Raw genomic sequence first — 20,131 nt, forward strand, 5'->3', positions numbered from 1 at the left:
TTTAAAAAGTGAATCTCGGCTGGGAATATGGCCTAGTGGAAAAGTGCTTGCCTTGCATACATGAAGCCCTGGGTTCGATTCTCCAGCACCACATATATAGAAAAAGCCGGAAGTGGCTCTGTGGCTCAAGTGATAGAGTGCCAGCCTTGAGCAAAAAGAAGCCAGAGACATTGCTCAGGCCCTGAGTCAAAACCCCAGGACTGGCGCGCGCACACGCACACGCACACACACACACACACACACACACACACACACACAGTGAAATTAGGAAAGAAAAGACCTTCTGAGTGACTGAAGTTTGTTAGTGTCTGTATTTATAACTATTTGTCAAGAATATCATCTATGCATTTTCTGTACTAGTTTGCTCATGGTCCATAAATGGTGCATATTTCTCAAGGTTGTACAGTGGGAGCATGTCTGTTCTGAGATATGAAATGTATTTGTGAAACCAGTCAGTGAGCTCACCTGTGCTAATACTAATTGTAGATCCCTGTGCTAGCCACACTTTGCGCCTCCTCCATGACTGTATTTCTTGTTGCGCCTGCTTGTTAGAAATTTCATTGAGTTAATTCAAGTTTCTGCAGATTACCAGGTTGACTCATTTTGAAGTGCCCCCTGTCCCCGGAGTGGAAGGCTAGTGGAAGGCGTCCGCTGCAGCCTGGGCCTTCTGGTTTAACCCATGTGGCACATAGGACAGCTGTAAGCTTGCATGAGGTCAGGATTTGTTTCCACCTGTACCACATCCAAGTGGCATGATCTAGAGTGAGCCTCGAGACACCTCTGTGTCCGGGGCCTCTTCCCTTACATGGTTAGTAACATCCTGCAGGGGTCTGGGACAATCAGGAAACCTTACAACCAAGTCTGGCATGTGGGAAATACTGAACGCTATGAGCTGGGCTCATATGTTCCTGGGGCGCCTTTGGCATTTGTACGTGCTACGGTTGGGGGCCGCCTTTGTATCCCCTACCTGTAGGTCTCTCAGGCACACGTGGCTTTGTGGACAGCTAAGGGGACCAGAATGTCTACCGTGGGATGCTCCTTTGACACAGATGCTTCCCACACCCCCTGGAGTCTCACATCTGTTTACTCGGCCTGCCTCTTTCTGTAGGATGTTCACTGTAACCAAGGCCACAGAGAAGGCTCTGCTTCAGCACTTCATATACCAGAAGCTGGAGATCGCCTATGCCATCCACAAGCCCTTCCCCTTCTTCGAGGCCCTCCGAGACAACAACTTCATCACCGAGAGGGTGTACAGAGTGAGTTTTGTGGACCCCTTCCCACGGGAGCCCAGCCTGCACCAAGTAGACTCAGATCCCAGCCACCGGTGCTTCTAGAGCATGGAGCCGCAGCTCAGGCTCGTTCATGATCGCGGGAGGGAGGGGCGGTGTGGAGAGAGGACGCCACCGGAGTTGTGTTCGTTTTAGCTTAGGGGCTGCTGTGGCAAACGACCATGAGTCAGGTGTCTTCACACAATTGAAACTCATTCTCACAGTTCTGAAGGTCCGAAGGCAAGATTGATTCCTTCTAGAAGTTGTGGGGAGAACCCCTTCCTTTCCTCTGCCTGGGTTACTGGTGGTGGCTCGTAGCAATCCTTGTCTTCTCTCTATAGAGTCACACAGCTTCAACCTGTTTCCGTGTCTAGACTGCCTTTTCTCCCGGTAAAAAGACACTTGCTTTTAAAGTCCATCTCAATCTGAGATCCGTAATTACATCTACAAAGACCCATTCTGCAAATAACTTCACATTCATGCGTTCTGAAGGGATTATCACTGTTTGGTGACGGGGTGCCCATTCAGCCCAATTGGGATGATACACAGGCCATCCCGGTTTCTTCCTTTTTTTTTTTTTTGCTGATCCTCAGGCTTGAACTCAGCCCAGGCACTATTTTTGCGCTTTTGTGCTCACAGCTGGCGCTCTACCCCTTGAGCCACAGCTCCACTTGCAGCTTTCTGGTGGTTCATTGGAAATAAGAGTGTCACGGCCGTTCCTGTCCGGGCTGGCTTTGAATGGTGGGCCTCCCATCTCAGCCTCCTAAGTAGCTGGGATGACTGGCATGGTGCCTGGCTGACTACCCAGTTTCTAAAAGCTGATGGCTCCCAGTTACCCTGCTGGCTTGCAGGCAGACACTGGGAGATGCGGCCCTGTGGACGTCAGTGGCGCTCTGTCCACTTAATTTTAGGATTTTTAAGGGTTTTCTTTGAGGCCCATGAAATTGTCAGTGGTGGAGCATCTTTGCCCCATCCCGGCCTGGCAGCTCCAGTTTCCTCTTTAGATCATACCAGCCAGGGCTCCTCAGAGGGGCTCCTGCATCGTCCGCAGCCCCATTGTGAATCCGTGGCCTAGAAATCCCTGCCTTCATTTGGTGACACTGCCCTCAGTGTAACAGGGCATTGATTTAATTCGTTTTTATTGCTGATTGCCCAGCTTCTCTACCAAACAGGACGTCCCCCGGTACGGGCAGCTCCCTGCTGCTCTTCCCTACTGCTTGGCACCCAGAGCACCGGCTCACTGAGCCGATACTTCCCTGCTCTGTCTCTTCTTTCGTGCATCCTCTCAACGGTTGAGATTCCCCAGAACGCACTTGAGTGTCAAGTGAGCGTGGGCGCTGAGGAGCATTCCACAGCCATTGTCTGCCCCCGCTTCTGTCCATTACCCACGCGTCCCTCTCTGGCCTCAGAGAATTAACCATACAGTGGTGTTCTCACTCTCTGCTTTCTTCCCCTCGAGTTTCTCCCCGCTCGACATAGTAATGCATGCCTGTAATCCCATCACTCAGAAGGCTGAGACAGGAGTGTGGGTCCAAAGAAAGATGGACTCAAACCAGCACTTCTCCCCCGCCCCAAAAGAAATCTAACCTTACCCCTCAAGTGTATTTAGAAATAAGCTTCGTGAAGCAAACTTAATTGCGTGTGTGCGCATGCGTGCGCGTGCGTGCACACACGCATCAGTAGAGGACTTGAACCCTGGGGCACTCTCCCTCAGCTTTTATTTTTTTGTGCAAGGCTTGTACTCTTACCACCTGAGCCACAAATCCACATCTGGCTTTTTGCTGCTTTATTGGAGATAAGATCTCAGTGAGTTTTCTGCCCAGGCTGCCTTGAAATCATGATCCTCAGATCTCAGCGTCCCCAGTTTAGCTAGGAAGACAGGCGTGAGCCACCACCGGGCCTGTCTCAAGGATTACTTTTAAGAAGGACAGATTGTTTACTCCTATAACTGTGCATCCAAATATGTGTGAGGACTGAGACCTCTCTGATTTAGATAACTTGACTCCAGTTGATGTTAAATTTCCTCTTTAAGAGATTAAAATAGAGATGGATGCTGGTGGCTCACACCTGTAATCCTAGCTACTTAGGAGGCTGAGATCTGAGGAGCAAGGTTCACAGTCAGCCCGAGCAGGAAAGTTCTTGAGACTCTTCTCTCCCATAAATTACCAAAAGATTCTCTCCCATAAATTACCAAAAGAGGCCAGAAGTGGCACCATGTCTCAAATGGTAGGCTTTAAGCGAAAGAAGCTCAAGGACAGTACTCAGGCTCTAACTTCAAGCCCCAGGACTGGAGGGAAAAAAAGACAAAATGGAGCCAGGAGCTAGTGGCTCATGCCTGTCATGTGTAGCTCTGCTCGGGGCTCTAGGCATCTGTACTAATGCCTTCGATGGACTTCCCAAAGGAATCGCTGGAAGCCTGCAGAAACCTGGTACCCATGTCCAGAGTGGTGCACAACGTTCTCACCAGACTGGAGAAGACGTTTGGCCTGTCGCTTCTGATGACGCTGTTCAGCCAGCGTAACCTGCGTGAATATCCCGATCTCATGGTCATTTTCAGGAGCTTTGGAAGCGGTACTGTGCCTACTTGAGTGCTTTCTACAGGGGAGAGGGGATTTGCACTCTCCTTGGGAAGGGACGGGCCAGGTGCTGGAAGGCACATCTGGAGGGGAAGCCTAATTTCTGCCTTACCTACTGTGTGAACTGGGGGGCAGAGGTCCATGTAATGCACTGGGCAATCTACAGGAAATGCTGTAGGTGACAGAAATCCCAGAAACCAGGTCTGGCAGGGAGAGGTAGAGGGAAGGAGAAGGGATAGGAATAGACAAAAATACCTCTTTTGTTAATACCTTGTCCCACACACTTTGTAGCGAGTGTGTGTGTGTGCGCGTGCATGCGTGTACATGTACCCACACATGCAACTCAGAGCCTGGATGCTGTCTCTGAGCTTAGTTTGCTCAAGGCCAGTGCTGTATCACTTGAGCTACAGCTCTACTTCTGGCTTTTGGTGGGTAGTTTATTGGAAATAAGAGTTTCACAGACTCTCCTGCCTGGGCTGGCTTTGAACCTCAGTCCTCAGATCTAAGCCTTCGAGTAGCTAAGGCATGAGCCACAAGAGAACTGTGAAGTCATCAGCAGCTGCACTTAGTAGAGAAGGAAGTTACAGCTCAGAAGTAACTTTCATAAAGTCACTTGCCCATTTAGAAGTAGAATCAGAATTCCTATTTGGATCTGCTAATGGCCAGGACCAAAGATCATAAGCACTATTCTAAACAAGAATAGTAGGAAGGCAGATTGTCAGGCTGAGGGAAGAAAGAAAGGTAGTGGAGAATAAGGGAGGACTCTTGGACAGACATGGAAAGAGAGGTTAGGAGAAAGAATAGAGTAAATGAGAATGAATGAAAGGCTGGCATGTTGATCATCTTTCCATCACTGGAACAAAATGCCTGAGAGGGTTCACTTATAAAGAGAAGAGGTTCCTTTTGGCTCATAGTCACGTAGACTCCAGTCCATGATTGGCTAGCCGGTTGCTTTGGCAGCACATCTTGACCAGGAGTGTGTAGTGAAGGAAACCTGCTCACTAGATGGCCAGAAGGCAGAGAAAGGAGAAATCAGGGGCCCACAATCCCCTTCAAAGGCACAGACACTTCCTAACCGTCTCCCACCCTCTTTCTGTGACATCGCCCTGGGGGACTAGCTTTTAACACGTGGGCTTTGGGTGACATTCAGCATCCCCATTGTCCAGCTGGATAAATAAAGGAGTAGAAAGTTTGGAAGAAAGTGATCTCTTAGCCGGGAATGAGCAGGAAAGGACAGTCATTGGAGGAGTCGCCACTGTGGACAACTCACTCATCTGTTCTCTGACTTGGCCATCACTAAGCTCCTCCAGGAAGGAGAAAATGGTTCCTTGAGCTAAGGGGAAAGTTCACCTCTGAGCAGGTGCAGCAGTATGGGAACCCATTCTCCTGGCCACATGGAATTAGCGTAGAACTTCAGGGATATGTGAAGCTCATCTGAGAACCCAAAAGCCCTTGGTGCGGATGAGTTACAGGAAAAGTCCATGAGATTCTTATCTCTGACTAGCAAAACATGAGAAGAGGAGCTGTGGTAGCGGGGCAGCCTTGAGTAGAAAAGATTAAGGGACAGTGCCCAGGCCCTGAGTTCAAGCCCTAGTACTGGTGCATAAACACACACACACACACACACACACACACACACACACACAAACACAAACTTCTGTTAAAGACATAGCTTTTTTTATAATTGACTTACCTCTGTGAAACCAGAATTAAAGAAGAATCCCTAGGTACATAGTCAAACTCGACTTTATGTGTTCTAACTTTCGGTAGTAGATCTGAGACCCGATGCAGTTATTGTAGCACTGAAAGCCAGATGAAATCAATGAAACAGAAAGGGGCCAGAGATGGACAGCTCCGATGGCAGTGCTCTGCGCTAGGCAAGGACGGCCTATGTCAGTGTCCCAGCCTATTCAGAGTCAGGCATTGATCCCCTAGAATCCCCTTCCTGGGCTGTTTTGAGTCTCAAGGGTGCTGACGTGTTCTCCTTCCCCCAACCGCAGTCGTTGCATCTTACGAGCACTGGAGCAGAACCACCCCAAGTGGCTTGGTAGAAGGGAGCTCCCCGCAGACCCCTCAGCTGCCTGCACCCCATCCACCCTCACTGAGCTCCCTACTGTGTATGCCTGGAGTCAGCGAGCTCCAAGCAGCCTCAGAGCAAATCAACAAGATCCTACAGGAACGGCCCAGCTCTTCCCACCCTGCCCTGCCTCTCCCGGGACCCATCCAGGAAGCACAAAACAATCCAGGTAAGAAAGACACTCCACCACCCAGGCACGCCCAGCCTGGAGCGCCCGGGCCCTGTTCCCTGGAAACTGTGGTCCTGTCTTATTAATTTGGACCTCCCTGCGGTGGGATGATGGCTCAAGTGGTAGCAGGCGAAACCTTCCATGTACCAGGCATTGGTGGCTCACTCCTGTAATCCTAGCTACTCAGGAGGTCGAGATCTGAGGATCACCGGTTGAAGCCAGCCTGGGCAGGAAAGTCTTTAAGATTCTTATCTCTAATGAACAAAAAAGCCAGAAGTGAGTCTGTGGTGCAAGAGCACTAACCTTAAGTAAACTAAGCTCAGAGACAGTGCCCAGGCCCTGAGTTCACGCTCCAAGACTGGCACACACACATGCACAAAGAACCTAATTTCAATCATCAAGAACACCAAAAGCAAAAGGTGAGCTAGCCCTTCCCATGTCCCCACCTCTGATAGGCAGCCTCTCCTGGGAAGAATTGCAAGCGCTTCGAGGAAGCACCTTGCACCCTGGCAAAAGGTAAAGGAGTTCCTCCTGAAGATGCCGACAGAGTGGATTTCTCTCTGCTCTCTGCAGTTCCAGCCATATTGTATCATGAGCCTTCACCATGTGACTACAGCCATGATGCCCAGCTCTGTTTAATTCTGCACCTTTCCTCAAGGGCCTTTCGAGCAATTCTAGGAGCCAGGCATGGAGGCGCACGTGGGAGGCTGAGGCAGGAGGACAGTAACCAAGACCCGTAGTGTTAGGAAACCAGCCCCGTCCTCTTCACTTGCCTCTCCTCTCTGTCTCTTGTCAGATGAGAGCACCCTCCCTTCCCACACCCTGACCCTGTCTGCCTCTGTCCTCTCTGGGGCAGTCCTCCATGGCACCCGTGGGCCCTTCATCTGTGGGTTCCTGCTGCCCCACGTAAACCACTTTGTGCAGTTCCTTCTTCGTTCGGATATGTCTCCCCTGTGCTCTTCTTCATTTCCCAACCTAACTTCTAGAATTGAGTTGTATGCTCGCTCCCTCTGTCTCTGTCTGACTGTTTCTTGCTACTTTAGAGTGTCTCCTCCTATTACTCCTATGTAACAGCCTCTCCCAAAATCCTCCATGGCCTGTGGTTTGAAGGTTGAATGTAGAAGCTGCTCTGACACACACAAGTGAAGATCTAAGTGTGTACCTCTAAAAAGATTCCTTATCCCTTTCCCCCCCAGGAAGGAAAAGAAAAAAATGTATCTGGCCAACCCCAAAGAAAAAAAGTTGCCCAAAAGGTAAGATAAGGAAATGAGGGGAGGCTGGAGGCTGGCATGAGGTACGGCCAGTTTGGGGGAGGTATGTGGAATTTTACCCCACCTGTGATGGGAAGTGATCTAAGCAGCAGCGTATCCCCTCCTCGTGTCACTTACCTGATGTTAAACTCGGCCAGATTCCGTTTGGTGCAGTGTAAAGAATGAACTGGAGTGGGCTGGGAATATGGCCTAGTGGTAAAAGTGCTCGCCTTGTATACATGAAGCCCTGGGTTCAATTCCTCAGCACCACATATATAGAAAAAAGCTGGAAGTGGCGCTGTGGCTCAAGTGGCAGAGTGCTAGCCTTGAGCAAAAAGAAGCCAGGGACAGTGCTCAGACCCTGAGTCCATGCCCCAGGACTGGCAACAAAAACAAAACAAATAAACCAAAAGAATGAACTGGAGGTGAGTAGGAATCTTCCTGTTCAAATGGCAGATGACATTTCAGAGGGGAGGGAGGGAGGGAGATGGTTTTTCCGCCATGATGGATTCTCTGTTTATACAGGTAGGGTGGATGGCCATCCTTCCTCCCTACTAAAGGAAGAATTGAAAAGCTAAGAAATGGAAAAGATTTTAGATCTTCCCCCAAATCCTTTGGAAATCCCGACAGTAAAGATAGGTCCAAGTTCAGGACTTCATCCCTGGTCATGTGTGAGGTCCTAGAAAGAAACAGGTCCACTTGGCCTGGTCCTCAGGGCTTAGCAGCCCTTGGGAGCCGCTCTGCCTGCTGAGGACACAGGAGGCGTTTTAACTGGACAAATGGCTACACATTTGACTCTCGCGGTATAGAAAGAGAAAATTCTAAGTGAAGCCAACGTACGTGGGTGATAGGCATTTCTGTGTCTCGGGAGGCCTGCAGTGCCAGGAGATCAGCAAAGTTTCATTTCCCCCAGCACAGCAATCAGAAAAGGCTGGTCAGAGTACCAATAAGAGCATCAATACTATATATTTTTTTCTCTCTGAATTCTGAAACATCTTTGAAGATTTTTTAGTAGTTTTTTTTTTAAATAAAGATGATTAAATATAAAATAATATTTCACTTAAAAATAGTATTATTGGGCTGAGGAGAAGGAAAATGAAAGATTATTGTTAAACGGTTGGTTCCTTGCTTCCTTCCCCCTCCCTCCTGTCTTTCCTTCTGTGTGTGTGTGCGCGCGCGTGTGTGCGTGTGTGTGTGTGTGCGCGTGCGCCAGTTCTAGGGGCCCAGATGCTGTCCCTGAGTTTTTTTGCTCAATGCTAGAACTGTACCACTCTGCCACAGCTGACCTCCCAGATGGCATGTGTGTGATGCAGAAGAGATGCAAAAGTGGGGGAAATGGCGGAGAACTGAAGGAGTGAGAGGCAGACGGCGGTGAAGGGCGTGGAGGGGTGCGGGTAACACTGAAGAGGATCCGTAATGCCAGGCTGTAGACCTGAGGCTCCGTCACAGCAGAAAAAAATATCCATACCTTCTGTCTTTTAAAAAGGGTATGGGCTGGGGATATGGCCTAGTGGCAAGAGTGCTTGCCTTGTATACATGAGGCCCTGGGTTCGATTCCCCAGCACCACATATACAGAAAACGGCCAGAAGTGGCGCTGTGACTCAAGTGGCAGAGTGCTAGCCTTGAGCGGGAAGAAGCCAGGGACAGTGCTCAGGCCCTGAGTTCAAGCCCCACTACTGGCCAAAAAAAAAAAAAAAAGGGTAATAATAACAATGGCAGGCCACCCATGGCTCGTGTCTGTGATCCTAGCTACTGAGATCTGAGGATCGCAGTTTGAAGCCAGCCTGGGCGGGAACGTTTGTGAGACTCATCCCCAGTTAATCACAGAAACAGCTGGTAGTGGCGCTGTGGCTCAAGTGGTAGAGCACTAGCCTTGAGCAAAAAGGAGCTCAGGGACAGTGCTCAGGCCCAGAGTTCAAGCTGCAGGACCCCCCACAAAAAAAGGGTAATATTCTTCTTAGAAGAGTTGGCATCTTTTCTGAAGTTGTTTTTTTGTTTTGTTTTGTTTTTTAACTTTTTTTAATGGGAAAAAAACTAACCAGACTTGCCCAATTTAAAGACAACCCCCCCCCCCACCCCACCCCCAAGTCTGCTTTAATACTTGCATGTTTGAACTTCCTGCCAGGCCTGGGGCACACCAGCATTTAGCCACGCCCACTTCCACCGGAAGTGGTCTCTAGCTATCTGGAAAAGGTCTTGGGAGGCCCGCCCTGTGTGGCCGGCCAGGGTGGGGATCGTCTTCCAAGGCCAGGGCAGTGTCGTCTTTCTGCAGTGACAGAGACTCAGGTCTACAGCCTGGCATTACAGATCCTCTTCAGTGCTAGCCGCACTCCTCCATGCCCCTACTGCCATCTGCCTCTCTTTCAGTTCTCCGCCATTTCCCCCACTTTTGCATCACTTCTGCATCACACCATGCTGTTTGTAAGGTGCTTCCCCCGCCCTGGGCCTAAGCAGACCACGTGACTGGCTGTGTTCTCTGATGTGGCCACCTTACCCAGTAGCGCTTCACACAAACAAGAATCAGGAAATAAGCCTGGCTCACTCCGGGACTCCCCCAGATTTATCTGGTTAATTTCAACCGATGGTATCTGAAGGAAAAAGAGATGACATTTTGTGAGGAGAAAGAAATGTACACAACACCAGGGGGACGGGGGATAATTATAGAGAAACAGTAAGAGACACATGAGGTATAGGGGCACCGAGATCTGGAAGAGAAGAGGCTGGACATGAGAAGTTGCTAATGAAAGGGGGGAGAGATTTACCTGGGACCCCAGTTAGAAGGATTCATAAATCTCTGCTTGGTCTAGAAGCACTGTCACCTGAGCAAGGAATCCAAGAGGAGCTCCAAGTAGTGAACCAGGGGACCCCAAGGAGAGACGACTTCACCCAGGACTTGAACGTGCTAGACAGGCTCCAAGAGGCAAAGACTGACCGTGCCCAGACACCCACCGCAGAGGGTAAGGCTGACAATGGAATCTGCCCTTTGAATGGCTCAGTAGTGAAAGGTCTTTTCTGAAGCAGGTGGGGGCTGGTGGGGGGGGGCGGAGCGCAGGCAGGAAGGATGTTAGGTATACAGAAAAATAGAATAGTAGAAAGAGCTGGGCGCAGCTGGCTCACACCTGTCATCCTAGCTACTCAGGAGGCGTGGATCTGAGGATCACAGTTCAAAGCCAACCCCGGGCAGGAAAGTCTGAGACTCTTATCTCCGATTAACCACCAGAAACCAGAAGGAAGCTATGGCTCCAAGGGCTAGAGCACTAACCGCGAGTGAAAAAGCTCAGGGGACAGCACCCAGGCTCTGAGTTCCAGCTCCGTGACTGACAAAAAATAGATAGATAGATATAGAAATGTAGTAGAAGGAATGAGAAGCGTGGAGGAGGAGGAGGAGGATACGGTGTGGTGAGAGGGACAAAAGGCAGTGGTCGGTTGCATCTGAGGAGTTTTGTTAAAGAGGTATCTCCACAGAGACAGCTCCTCTGAGCTGTGATGTCAGGCGGTCTCAGGACTTCTTAATGGTCTTAAAAATTCCTGAAGTGCCCGGTGCCAGCAGCTCACAGCTGCTCACGAGACTGAGAGCTTGAGGATCGTGGTTTGAAACCATCCCGGGTAGGAAAGTCCATAAGACTCTTTCTTATCTCCAGTTAACCCCCCCAGCAAACCAGAAGAGCTGTAGCTCAAAGTGGTCGAGTGATAGCCTTGACCAAAAAAAAGCTGAGGGACAGCACCTAGCCCCTGAGTTCAAGCCCCATGTCCAACAACAACAACATTACTGAAAACCCCAAAGCATTTTGGTTTATGCTTGTTTTTATCTTACTAGAAATTTAAATTAATAATTTTCAAATGTTGATTTCTTTTAAAGTAACAGTAGTAAACAAATGATCTGGTAACATAAGTTTTTGTGAAAAATAACATTCTCCAAAACAAAAAAGTTGATAAGGAGTGGTATTTCATAATTTTGCAAATCAGTTATGTCTAGCTTTATGAAAGATAGCTAAGAGTCTTAGAGTTGCTTCTGCTTTCAATCAGTTGTGATCTGTGGCTTTGGTTGAAGAAGGAAATCCAGCCTCGCACGGACTTGCAATTGAAAGAGGTGTAGAGTATTTTTTTAACAGCCCTTGTAGATGACTGAGTACTTATCTTTAACCCTACGTCAAAACTCAACAAGATGCCAGTGGCTCATGCCTATAATCCTAGCTGCTCAGGAGAGTGAATCTGATTATGGTTCAAAGCCAGCCCAGGCAGGAAAATCTGTGAGACTCTCATCTCCCAGTTAAGCACCAGAAAGCTGGAAGTGGAGCTGTGCCTCAATGTTAGAGCATTAGTTCCTGAATCCAAGCCCCAGTACTGGCACAGAAACAAAACTCAAAATGTGGTGGTCATCTCTTGGTGTGCCAGTACTGACTAGGACTTGAACTCAGGGCTTCCTGCTCACAATTGACTGTTTCCACTCACTGCTGGTGCTCTACCACTTGAGCCATGTGTCTAGTGCCAACTTTGTTGCTGGTTAATTGGAAATAAGAGTCACAATTTGATCTGCTTAGGCTGGCTTCAAACCACAATTCTCAGATCTCAGCCTCCTGAGTACCTAGGATTGAGCCACTAGCACCTGGCAACAGTGGTAGTTTTTGTTTTTGCTTTGTTTTTTGACAGTCCTGGGGCTTGAACTCAGGGCCTGAGCACTGTCCTTGGCTTCTTTTTGCTCAAGGCTAGCACTCTACCACTTGAGCCACAGTGCCATTTCCAGCTTTTTCTGTGTATGTGGTGCTGAGGAATCGAACCCAGGGCTTCACGCATGCTAGGCAAACACTCTACTGCTAAGCCACATTCCCAGTCCAGTGGTAGTTTGCTTGGTGGTTAGTTATAACAGACTCTGAAACTATGTCAGTGGAATTTTATAATGTCACAATAGAATATGTTGTGTCATCTTGCATCAGTAGAATATACTGTGTCATGCAAAGTTTTATAAAATACATTTGGAAATGTACATTTGGAAAATATTGGCTCATTTGAAACATACAATAAGCTTGTAACTCAGCTGCACAAGGGTTTTTCTTGAGAAAGAAACACTTCAGCGTTCTATCCACTCTCTCACGGAGTGTAGTAGAAACGAGTATTCGAGGACAGAAAGTATCTCTTTTTGCTCATTTGTCAAGGACGCTTTCCTGAGCCTGGATTTCTGAGGGGATCAAGTAGCAGTGCAGGATACAATGACTCTTGCTGGAGTGTGAGCACCTGCTGGGAAGTGTGCAGCAGCGGTGTTAACAGCCTGTGCTCTCTCTGTCAGTCTCCAAAGGCTGAAATAATAGAAAAGGTGAATCCTGCCAGAGTCAGAGTCCACCCCCAGAGCCTCACCCAGCCCAGGTGACTCCTCTAGGTGGAGCCCGGCTGAGCAGCCTTGCTCAGCTCCTCCCCCTAGTGGCAGACAGGTGCAGTGACAGGACATGCACCAAGTCTGGCAGGAGCAGAAGGAGCCTCCCTCTGTACTCTGTATTCTCCCTCCACTCTGTATTCTTCCTAGGGTATTGGGGAGATTCCCCCTTGGAACTTCTTATTGGAAAGGACAAATGTGTGTGTGTGTGTATGTGTGCGTGCATGCACGTGTTTGCATGTGTGCGTATGCCAGTTCTAGAGCTTGAACTCAGCCTGGGTACTATCATTGAGCTTTTTTGCTCAAGGCAAGTGCACTACCACTTGATCCACAACTCCACTTCTGACTTTTTTGGTGATTAACTGAAGCTAAGAGTTTTACAGACTTCCCTAACCAGGCTGGCTTCAAATGGTGGTCCTCTGATCTCAGCCTCCTGAGTAGCTAGGAGGACAGGTGTGAACCACCAGCACCCAACACCATTGGTTCTTTTCTTCAGAGACCAGCCATGAGACTTCAGAAAAGAATGAAGGAACAACACCCCAGAAGACGCCCAGCACCCCACCAAGAACCACCCACGGTAAAGACTTGGGACTCCACGCCTCAGAGCTCACCCACCAGAAACCTCAATCAGGTCTGTTGTACTTGAAGTCTTCATTTGTTAAACTTGTGTCATTGTCATCACTGCCCTGAGGACCCCTTTCAGTTTTTTTTCCCTAGTCACAAACCTCCTCATAATAGTTTAATAATAGTTTAATAGTTCATAATAGTTTAATAATAGTTTAATAGTGTGTTGTTTTTGTACACTGTCATATATATGTGTGTATACTGTATTGTATATATCCTGTATGTGTGCACATATAATTTTATAAGTTATATATACATATATATTCTGTATGTGTGTATATATAAATTTTGCTACATATATATAATTATGTAAACACACATATTAAAAGGATTTTTCACACTTCTCCAAGAACCAAGTTCTGTACACCTGAGGGTCTTATCAGCATGGCTGAGAATCTGTGTCCAGCTATGAATCAAGGGTGTTTCTTGAGATGAGGCCATCTAAATATATATATTTTTTTGGGGGGGGGCCAGTCCTGGGCCGTGGACTCAGGGCCTGAGCACTGTCCCTGGCTTCTTTTTGCTCAAGGCTAGCACTCTGCCACTTGAGCCACAGCGCCACTTCTGGCCATTTTCTGTATATGTGGTGCTGGGGAATCGAACCCAGGGTCTCATGCATACGAGGCAAGCTCTCTTGCCACTAGGCCATATCCCCAGCCCCCATCTAAATATTTTAAGCAGTCAAATTTGTCTTCTTGTGTAATATCTGGCTTTGAATTTCAGCTAAGAAAGCCTTTTAGTATCCATGACTTAACCTTTGTCATTTCTTGTCATCTTACAAACACTGATTAATATGAAAGAGTGGCATATTTTTACTTAAGTTGTTGTTCAAAGGAGGTGGCATTTACCACAGTAGTTTATGAATACAGTGCATCTTGATCAGTGTCACCTCCCTGAGTGACATGTTTTTAATGCTAGATATTTAGCTCTCTGTTACATTTTTAACTCTCATTTCCAGGTAAAATAGAGTGCTTTTTTTTTTTTTTTTTCAAAAAGGTTGCACGGATGTCTTGTCTCCTCAAAAGTGATAGAAAGCATTGGTAGCCGGTTACAGTGCAGCCGCCTGTAATCCAAGCACTTGGGAAGCACAGACAGGAGACTTGGGAGTTTGAGATCAGCCTGGGCTACATAGTGAGACTTGATCTCAAGGGAAAAAATAAAAACCAACAAAATAAAAAATATTGATATCTGGTGGGTCAATAGTTACAGCCATAAAATAATACTCTTTCCCCCCCTCCCAGAAAAGAAGAAGAAGAAATGTATCTGGTCAACTTCAAGAAGAAGACAGAAAAAAAGGCTTCCAACAGGTAAGCGGGAGAATCAGAGCAGTCAAACTTAAGCCTGGCGCTGTACCACTTGAGCCACAGCTCCGCTTCCAGCTTTCGCTGGTTAATCAGAGGTCAGAGTCTCATGGACGTTTTAGCCCAGGCTGGTTTTAACGTCGACCCTCAGCCTCCTGGTTAACTAGGATTCGAGGAAGGAGCTGTTCTCTTACCTTAAGGAAGAAATGGAGCTTGAGGTGACAATCCTGAGACTCGGGTGACATGATTAGGACAAGGCAGGAGGAATAAGTAAAGGAAATTGAAATACACAAGCAGATTCCAAAGTGGAATTGGATTTAGTGCCCCGGAGCGTGGAACTCTCCCCCAGCTCCTGCCCGCTTGCCAGCGTTCCTTTCCAGTGCGTGGAAGGAGCGTTATGTGCAGCATAAAAAGCATCTGTGGCGCTCTGAATTTTTGTCTTTCCTTGGCATTCTCCCCTCCCCTTCCCTTCCCTCTCCCCTTCCCTCCCCTCCCCTCCCTCTGTCGGAAGTCTCACAAATGGCCTCAGGAGGCTGAGATCTGAGGATCGGATTTGTAGCCAGCCTGGGCAGGAAAGTCCATGAAACTCTCATCTCCAGTTAACCCCCAGAAAACCGGAAGTGGCGCTGTGTGTGGCTCAAAAGTGGTAGAGCATTAGCCTTGAGCAACAAAGCTCAGGGACAGCTCCCAGGCCCAGAGTTCAAGCCCCACAACTGACCAAAAAAAACCCAAAACCCCCAAGCCCATGCTGCCGGTTATCCAGTCATTCACCAAAGATGCTTAACGCTAAGGGCATGTTCGGTTTCATGAAGCGAAGCACGAAGCACACACGCCCCTGCCCTTGTGGAGCCGGCATTCTAATGTGGGAGGCCCAAAAAGAAGTGGAAGGGAGGAAGGACAAAAAGGAAGACTGAGAGTCTACCACTGAGCCACCTGAGAAAGACAAAAGGATCGTTCTCACCCTTGAGATAATCCACTTTCTGTCTCCTGAAACTATTCCTTTCCAAATGAACTTTCCTCTCTCACACGGGTGTGTACACACAAAGAGAAAAGCGGTGTACTGGTGGTTCGCTCCTCCAGTGAACTCCTCACTAAGGAAGTGGTGATCTGAGAATGAGGCTTGAGCCAGCCCCAAAGCCTGTGAGACTTTATCTCCAATGAACCAGGAAAAAGCCAGAAGTGGAGCTGTGTCTCAAGCGGGCGAGTGCAAGCTTTGAGCAGAAAAGCTCAGGAACAGGCCTTGAGTTCAAGCCCCAGGACCACTCCCAAAATAATAAAAGTACAATTCGGAGTAAGGAAGATGCACCAAGAGGGAAGTGAGTGGAGAAGTGGAGTGAGGTGCAGAATGCTCACGGAGGGTGGGACAGGAAACAGGAAGGGAGGATGCCAGCTGGGGGAAGGAAACTTCACAAGCCACTCTTGGCCTGGGCAGCTTCATCCGGGCGAGGAGTCCAGGAGAAGGTCCGAGTGGTGGAGCAGGACACAACGAGGAAGGACGACTCCCACTCCACCGGGGACTCGAAGATGCACGGTGCTCCCAAGTCCTCAGCAGAGGGTAAGGATGAGGGCGCGATCTGCCCTGTGGTGGCTGGGGGGGGGGGGGGGGCCTCCTGCGCGGGGCAGGTGGATGGGTAAAGGCTATAAGGCTAGCGAGCGTTTGTGATGGCCGGTGGGCTTGCACACCGCCAGGAAGCCCCGAGTGTTCTCCCAAGACCTTGGCTGATGTCCGGGTCATGGTGGTTCATTTGCTGGAGACGAATCTGTTCCCAGCTCATCTGGCACTCAACATGGAAGGCTTGTGTACTCACCAGAGCGTCTCTCCTGATTGCATTTCTGCTTCTGTGTGTTGGGATTTTCATTGCAGTTCCTGCGAGGCCGGTTCTCCCGAGTCAGTGAGTGAAGGCTGGGTAACCGAACCATTCTCTTCTACTTTTAGAACAACGGGACGAGGATGCTGTGGATTTCCTCGCCCCTACGCTGCCGGTGACCTGTGGCGATGCCAGGGGCGTTTTATATAAGGAGAAGATGCAGCAAGGTGCGTTGCTTGCTCATCTGCTCCTTGAATCCTGGGATGGAGGAAACACAGGAAGGGGAGAGAGTGGCCATGTATGAAACTGATCAGGAAAGAGACCCTGCTGGGGAGACTGCTGAGAGAAATCCCTCCTGAGGTAGAATTTCCAAGCCTTTCCCCAGCGTCCTGGACCTCTCCCATCCCCCCGGAAGTTATCTGTGGACTCTACAACGCTGGTCACCATGTTCTTGCTACCTGAAGATAGACGTGCATGCTGCTGTTCTCGCATTGGCCTGGGGAGGTGGGAGAGCCAGGCAGGAGCTCAGGGGTGAGGGGCCTAGAATGGTCTGTGGTCTCTCGTAGGTTCTTCAGAGAAGTGCATTCAGAATGAGGAAGGCGTCTGGCTCACACCTGACGAGTTTGTCATTGAAGGGAAGAGGAAGAAGTCAAAAGACTGGAAGAAGAGCGTGCGCTGCAGGGGCCAGACCTTAAGATGCCTGATGGAGGTATTCTCTTAACCAGGGACAGAGCCAGAGGGGCCTGCGGCCCAGAAGCATGAGTAGAACTGCTGTGGCAGAAATGTGAAGAAATGCCCAATTCTGACCCGACAGTAAGAGTTAGCAAAAGCTCCACGCTCAGAGCAGAATGCAGGTGGGGGCTGCCGTTGAACTCCTCACATGCAGATCAGCTACGGTGAGAATGTAAAGGCAGGCCAAAGGTTTGGAGACCAGGAGCCATCTCAGAACCTGGCCTGCTACACCCACGCCCCAGGAACCCCCTGTGAAGGCCCAGCTCGTGAGGGAAGCATCCCCACACGGACCGCCTCTCCCAGCCCCCTCATGCCCTTCCCGTCCCACGCCTGCGGAGCTCATAAGCTTTGTGATCCCCACTCAGTAATAATTCAGCAAATCATCCCAGGGATTCAATTATAAGGGTTTTATTTAAAGAAGTGGAAGAGAAATAAAAAACATTGGAAGAAGATGGGGAAAAGAAAAGGCATGGCTTAAATTAGAAGGGGAAAAGCAATTATTTTATCATCAAGTGAGCCCCAAAAGAATGGATTGGGGGATGGCGTTCCATCAGAGCCAGCTTGGTATCCAGACGCAGGTGTTTATCAGGAAGGGGGGGACTTTAATAAGGAGCTTCCAGAATAACCTGTCCTTATCACCTCTGTCTTTCAGAAGAAACTTTTGTTCTGTCCATCAAAAGTAACGATCAAGCGAAAGGCCGCTCGCAGGTGAATTCCTCGCGCGTGTGTTCTCCGGCCTCTGGCAGGCCGCACGTTTGAAGGCGCTCCCCCGGTAACCGCGAGGCCCCCCACCAACCTCTCCAGCTTGCCGCTGCGTGCTCAGGCCTCTGCTATCGCCATTGATCTGGGACCAGGAGTCGCATGACTCCTTGAGGCAAAAATCAGGACAAGTTCTTGCGACGTGGGTCCAGCTCATGAGCCTTCCATTACATGGGAACTTCCGGCAGAGGCTGTGCACATCTGTTTCCCAGACACCAGCCTCACCTTTGGCTGCATTCAAAGTTGTGTTGTTTGTGTTGTTCTTGTTTCTGTTTAGTTTTGTGCTGGCCCAAAGGCTTGAACTCAGGGCCTGGCTGCTGTCCCTGAGCTTTTTTCTTTTCTTTTTTTGCTCAAGGCTAGTGTTCCACCAGTTGAGCCAGACTTCCACTTTTGGCTTCTTTGTGTGTGTGTGTTGGGGGGGGTTGTTTTGTTATTTTAATTTTATTGTCAAGGTGATATGCAGAGGGATCCAGATTTGGAGATGTCTTATAGGCTTGCCTGCCCAGGCTGGCTTTGAACTGAGATTTTTTTCAGATCTCAGCCTCTAAGTAGCTAGGAATAGCTCTCAGCTTTCCGTGGTGAGCCACCAGCACCCGCTTCCATTGAACAGTTAACATAATGGTCCCTGGTGCTACTGAATGTATAAAGCATCTTAACATGCTGGGGTGTGTGTGTGTGTGTGTGCGTGTGTGTGTGTGTGTGTGTGTGCGTGCGTGTGTGTGTGTGTGTGTGTACTGGGGTGCCTAGCCTCTGTCCCTTAGGCTTTTAGCTGGTGCTCTACCAGTTGAGCCACCCCTTCACTGCCAGCTTTTTGGTAATTAATTGGAGATTTAAAAGTCTTGCAGGCTCTCCTGCCTGGTCTAGCTCTGCACCTTGATCCTCAGATCTCAACCTTCTGAGTAGCGAGGATTATAGGTGTGATCTACAGCCCTTGGCTTTCCATGCCCATAAGGACGGGAATTGGGTGGAATTGATGTTCAGTGTAGCTTTCAAATTCCATCCATCTCACAAAATAGACTGGTACATCTACAGAGGGGGTTCTTAAATACTTGAATTCGTGGATGTTGCTGTGGCTTAAATATCTCCCACTGACACTGATGTTGAATGCATAGTAGTAAGAGGGTAGAAATTTAATCCAGTGATCCTATTTGGAGGTACAACTGTAGGACGTAATTGAAGTTCATTGAAGCCCTAGTAGTATGGCCCCCATCTAATGAGACTGGCTTTACAAGAAGAGGCTCTGGGGGCTCACACCAGGAATCCTAGCTACTCCAGGCTGAGATCTGAGGGTCTCAAATTAGAGCCCCTAAGACAGTTATCTCCAGTAAACTATCAAAAAGCCAGAACACCTGTGACTCAAGTGCTATCCTCGAGCAAAAGAAGCTCACGGTCAGTGTCCAGGTCCTTACCTCAAGCCCCACCAGCAGCACCCCTCCAAAAAAGTGTGTGGAAAGATCCTGGCTCAGTTGATGTGAACCCGGGGACCTGTGCCTAGAAAAATACCTGAAAGAATCACCTGGGACGAATAGGCATGTCTGTATTTATGTACAGTTAGAATTGTTACAGCGACTCTTACTTTTGTAACCAGGATAAAATAAAGTTCTTTAAAATCCAGAACATTAGTTAATAACCTGATTTACAACACCACATGACTGGCTACGGCGGGAAGGGCACCTTTACCTAGTCTCCTAGTGCAGGGTGAAAAGAGGCACACGCGCGCGTGCGCGTACACACACAGAGACAGGAGGTAGAAAATGGTGTTTTATTAGATTGGAGCCAAGGTAGAACGTCTTGCTGGGATCATGGCTGGTCTGGTTTGAACTCCCTCACCCCCTGGGGCAAGAATGGGCTTGCATGTACTTATTTGACCTGCCCACATGTGGGGTGATAACAAGCACCTCAAGTCTGTCAGCACTTAACTATAGAAATAGAACTGCAGCCTCCATTACAGGACATATCTGTGGCCTTGGCGTCTCCCTGTGCAGACGCGTACCAGACCCTGCCCCGCTCCAGGGCATGGCGGAGCCCCCAGCTTGGGAAGTTCTGGGCTACCAGGACAGGTGTCCAGTTGGAAGGTGAGGATGGCCCCAGAGATCAGACCCAAGGAAAAAAGAGGCAGATTTAAGCCAGGCGCTGATGGCTCGTGCCTGAACTCAGGATGGTGCCCAAAGCCAGCCTGGGCAGGAAAGTCCATGAGA

At 49.0% G+C, this 20,131-nt stretch overlaps 1 protein-coding gene across 1 annotated transcript; it reads left to right on the forward strand.

The window, feature by feature from the left end:
- The first annotated feature begins 943 nt into the window (after nucleotides 1–943).
- Nucleotides 944–18,189, forward strand: LOC125350825 (sp110 nuclear body protein-like). Its single transcript, XM_048345725.1, has 10 exons — nucleotides 944–1,256; nucleotides 3,671–3,839; nucleotides 5,845–6,090; nucleotides 7,287–7,343; nucleotides 10,149–10,298; nucleotides 13,206–13,398; nucleotides 16,002–16,189; nucleotides 16,571–16,669; nucleotides 17,009–17,151; nucleotides 17,827–18,189. The coding sequence occupies exons 1-10, from the start codon at nucleotides 1,050–1,052 to the stop codon at nucleotides 17,884–17,886; spliced, it is 1,512 nt and encodes a 503-aa protein (XP_048201682.1). The 5' UTR covers nucleotides 944–1,049; the 3' UTR covers nucleotides 17,887–18,189.
- The last annotated feature ends 1,942 nt before the right edge of the window (nucleotides 18,190–20,131 follow it).

This window comes from Perognathus longimembris, chromosome 4 (assembly GCF_023159225.1).
Source record: "Perognathus longimembris pacificus isolate PPM17 chromosome 4, ASM2315922v1, whole genome shotgun sequence".
In the NCBI taxonomy this organism is placed as follows: domain Eukaryota; kingdom Metazoa; phylum Chordata; class Mammalia; order Rodentia; family Heteromyidae; genus Perognathus; species Perognathus longimembris.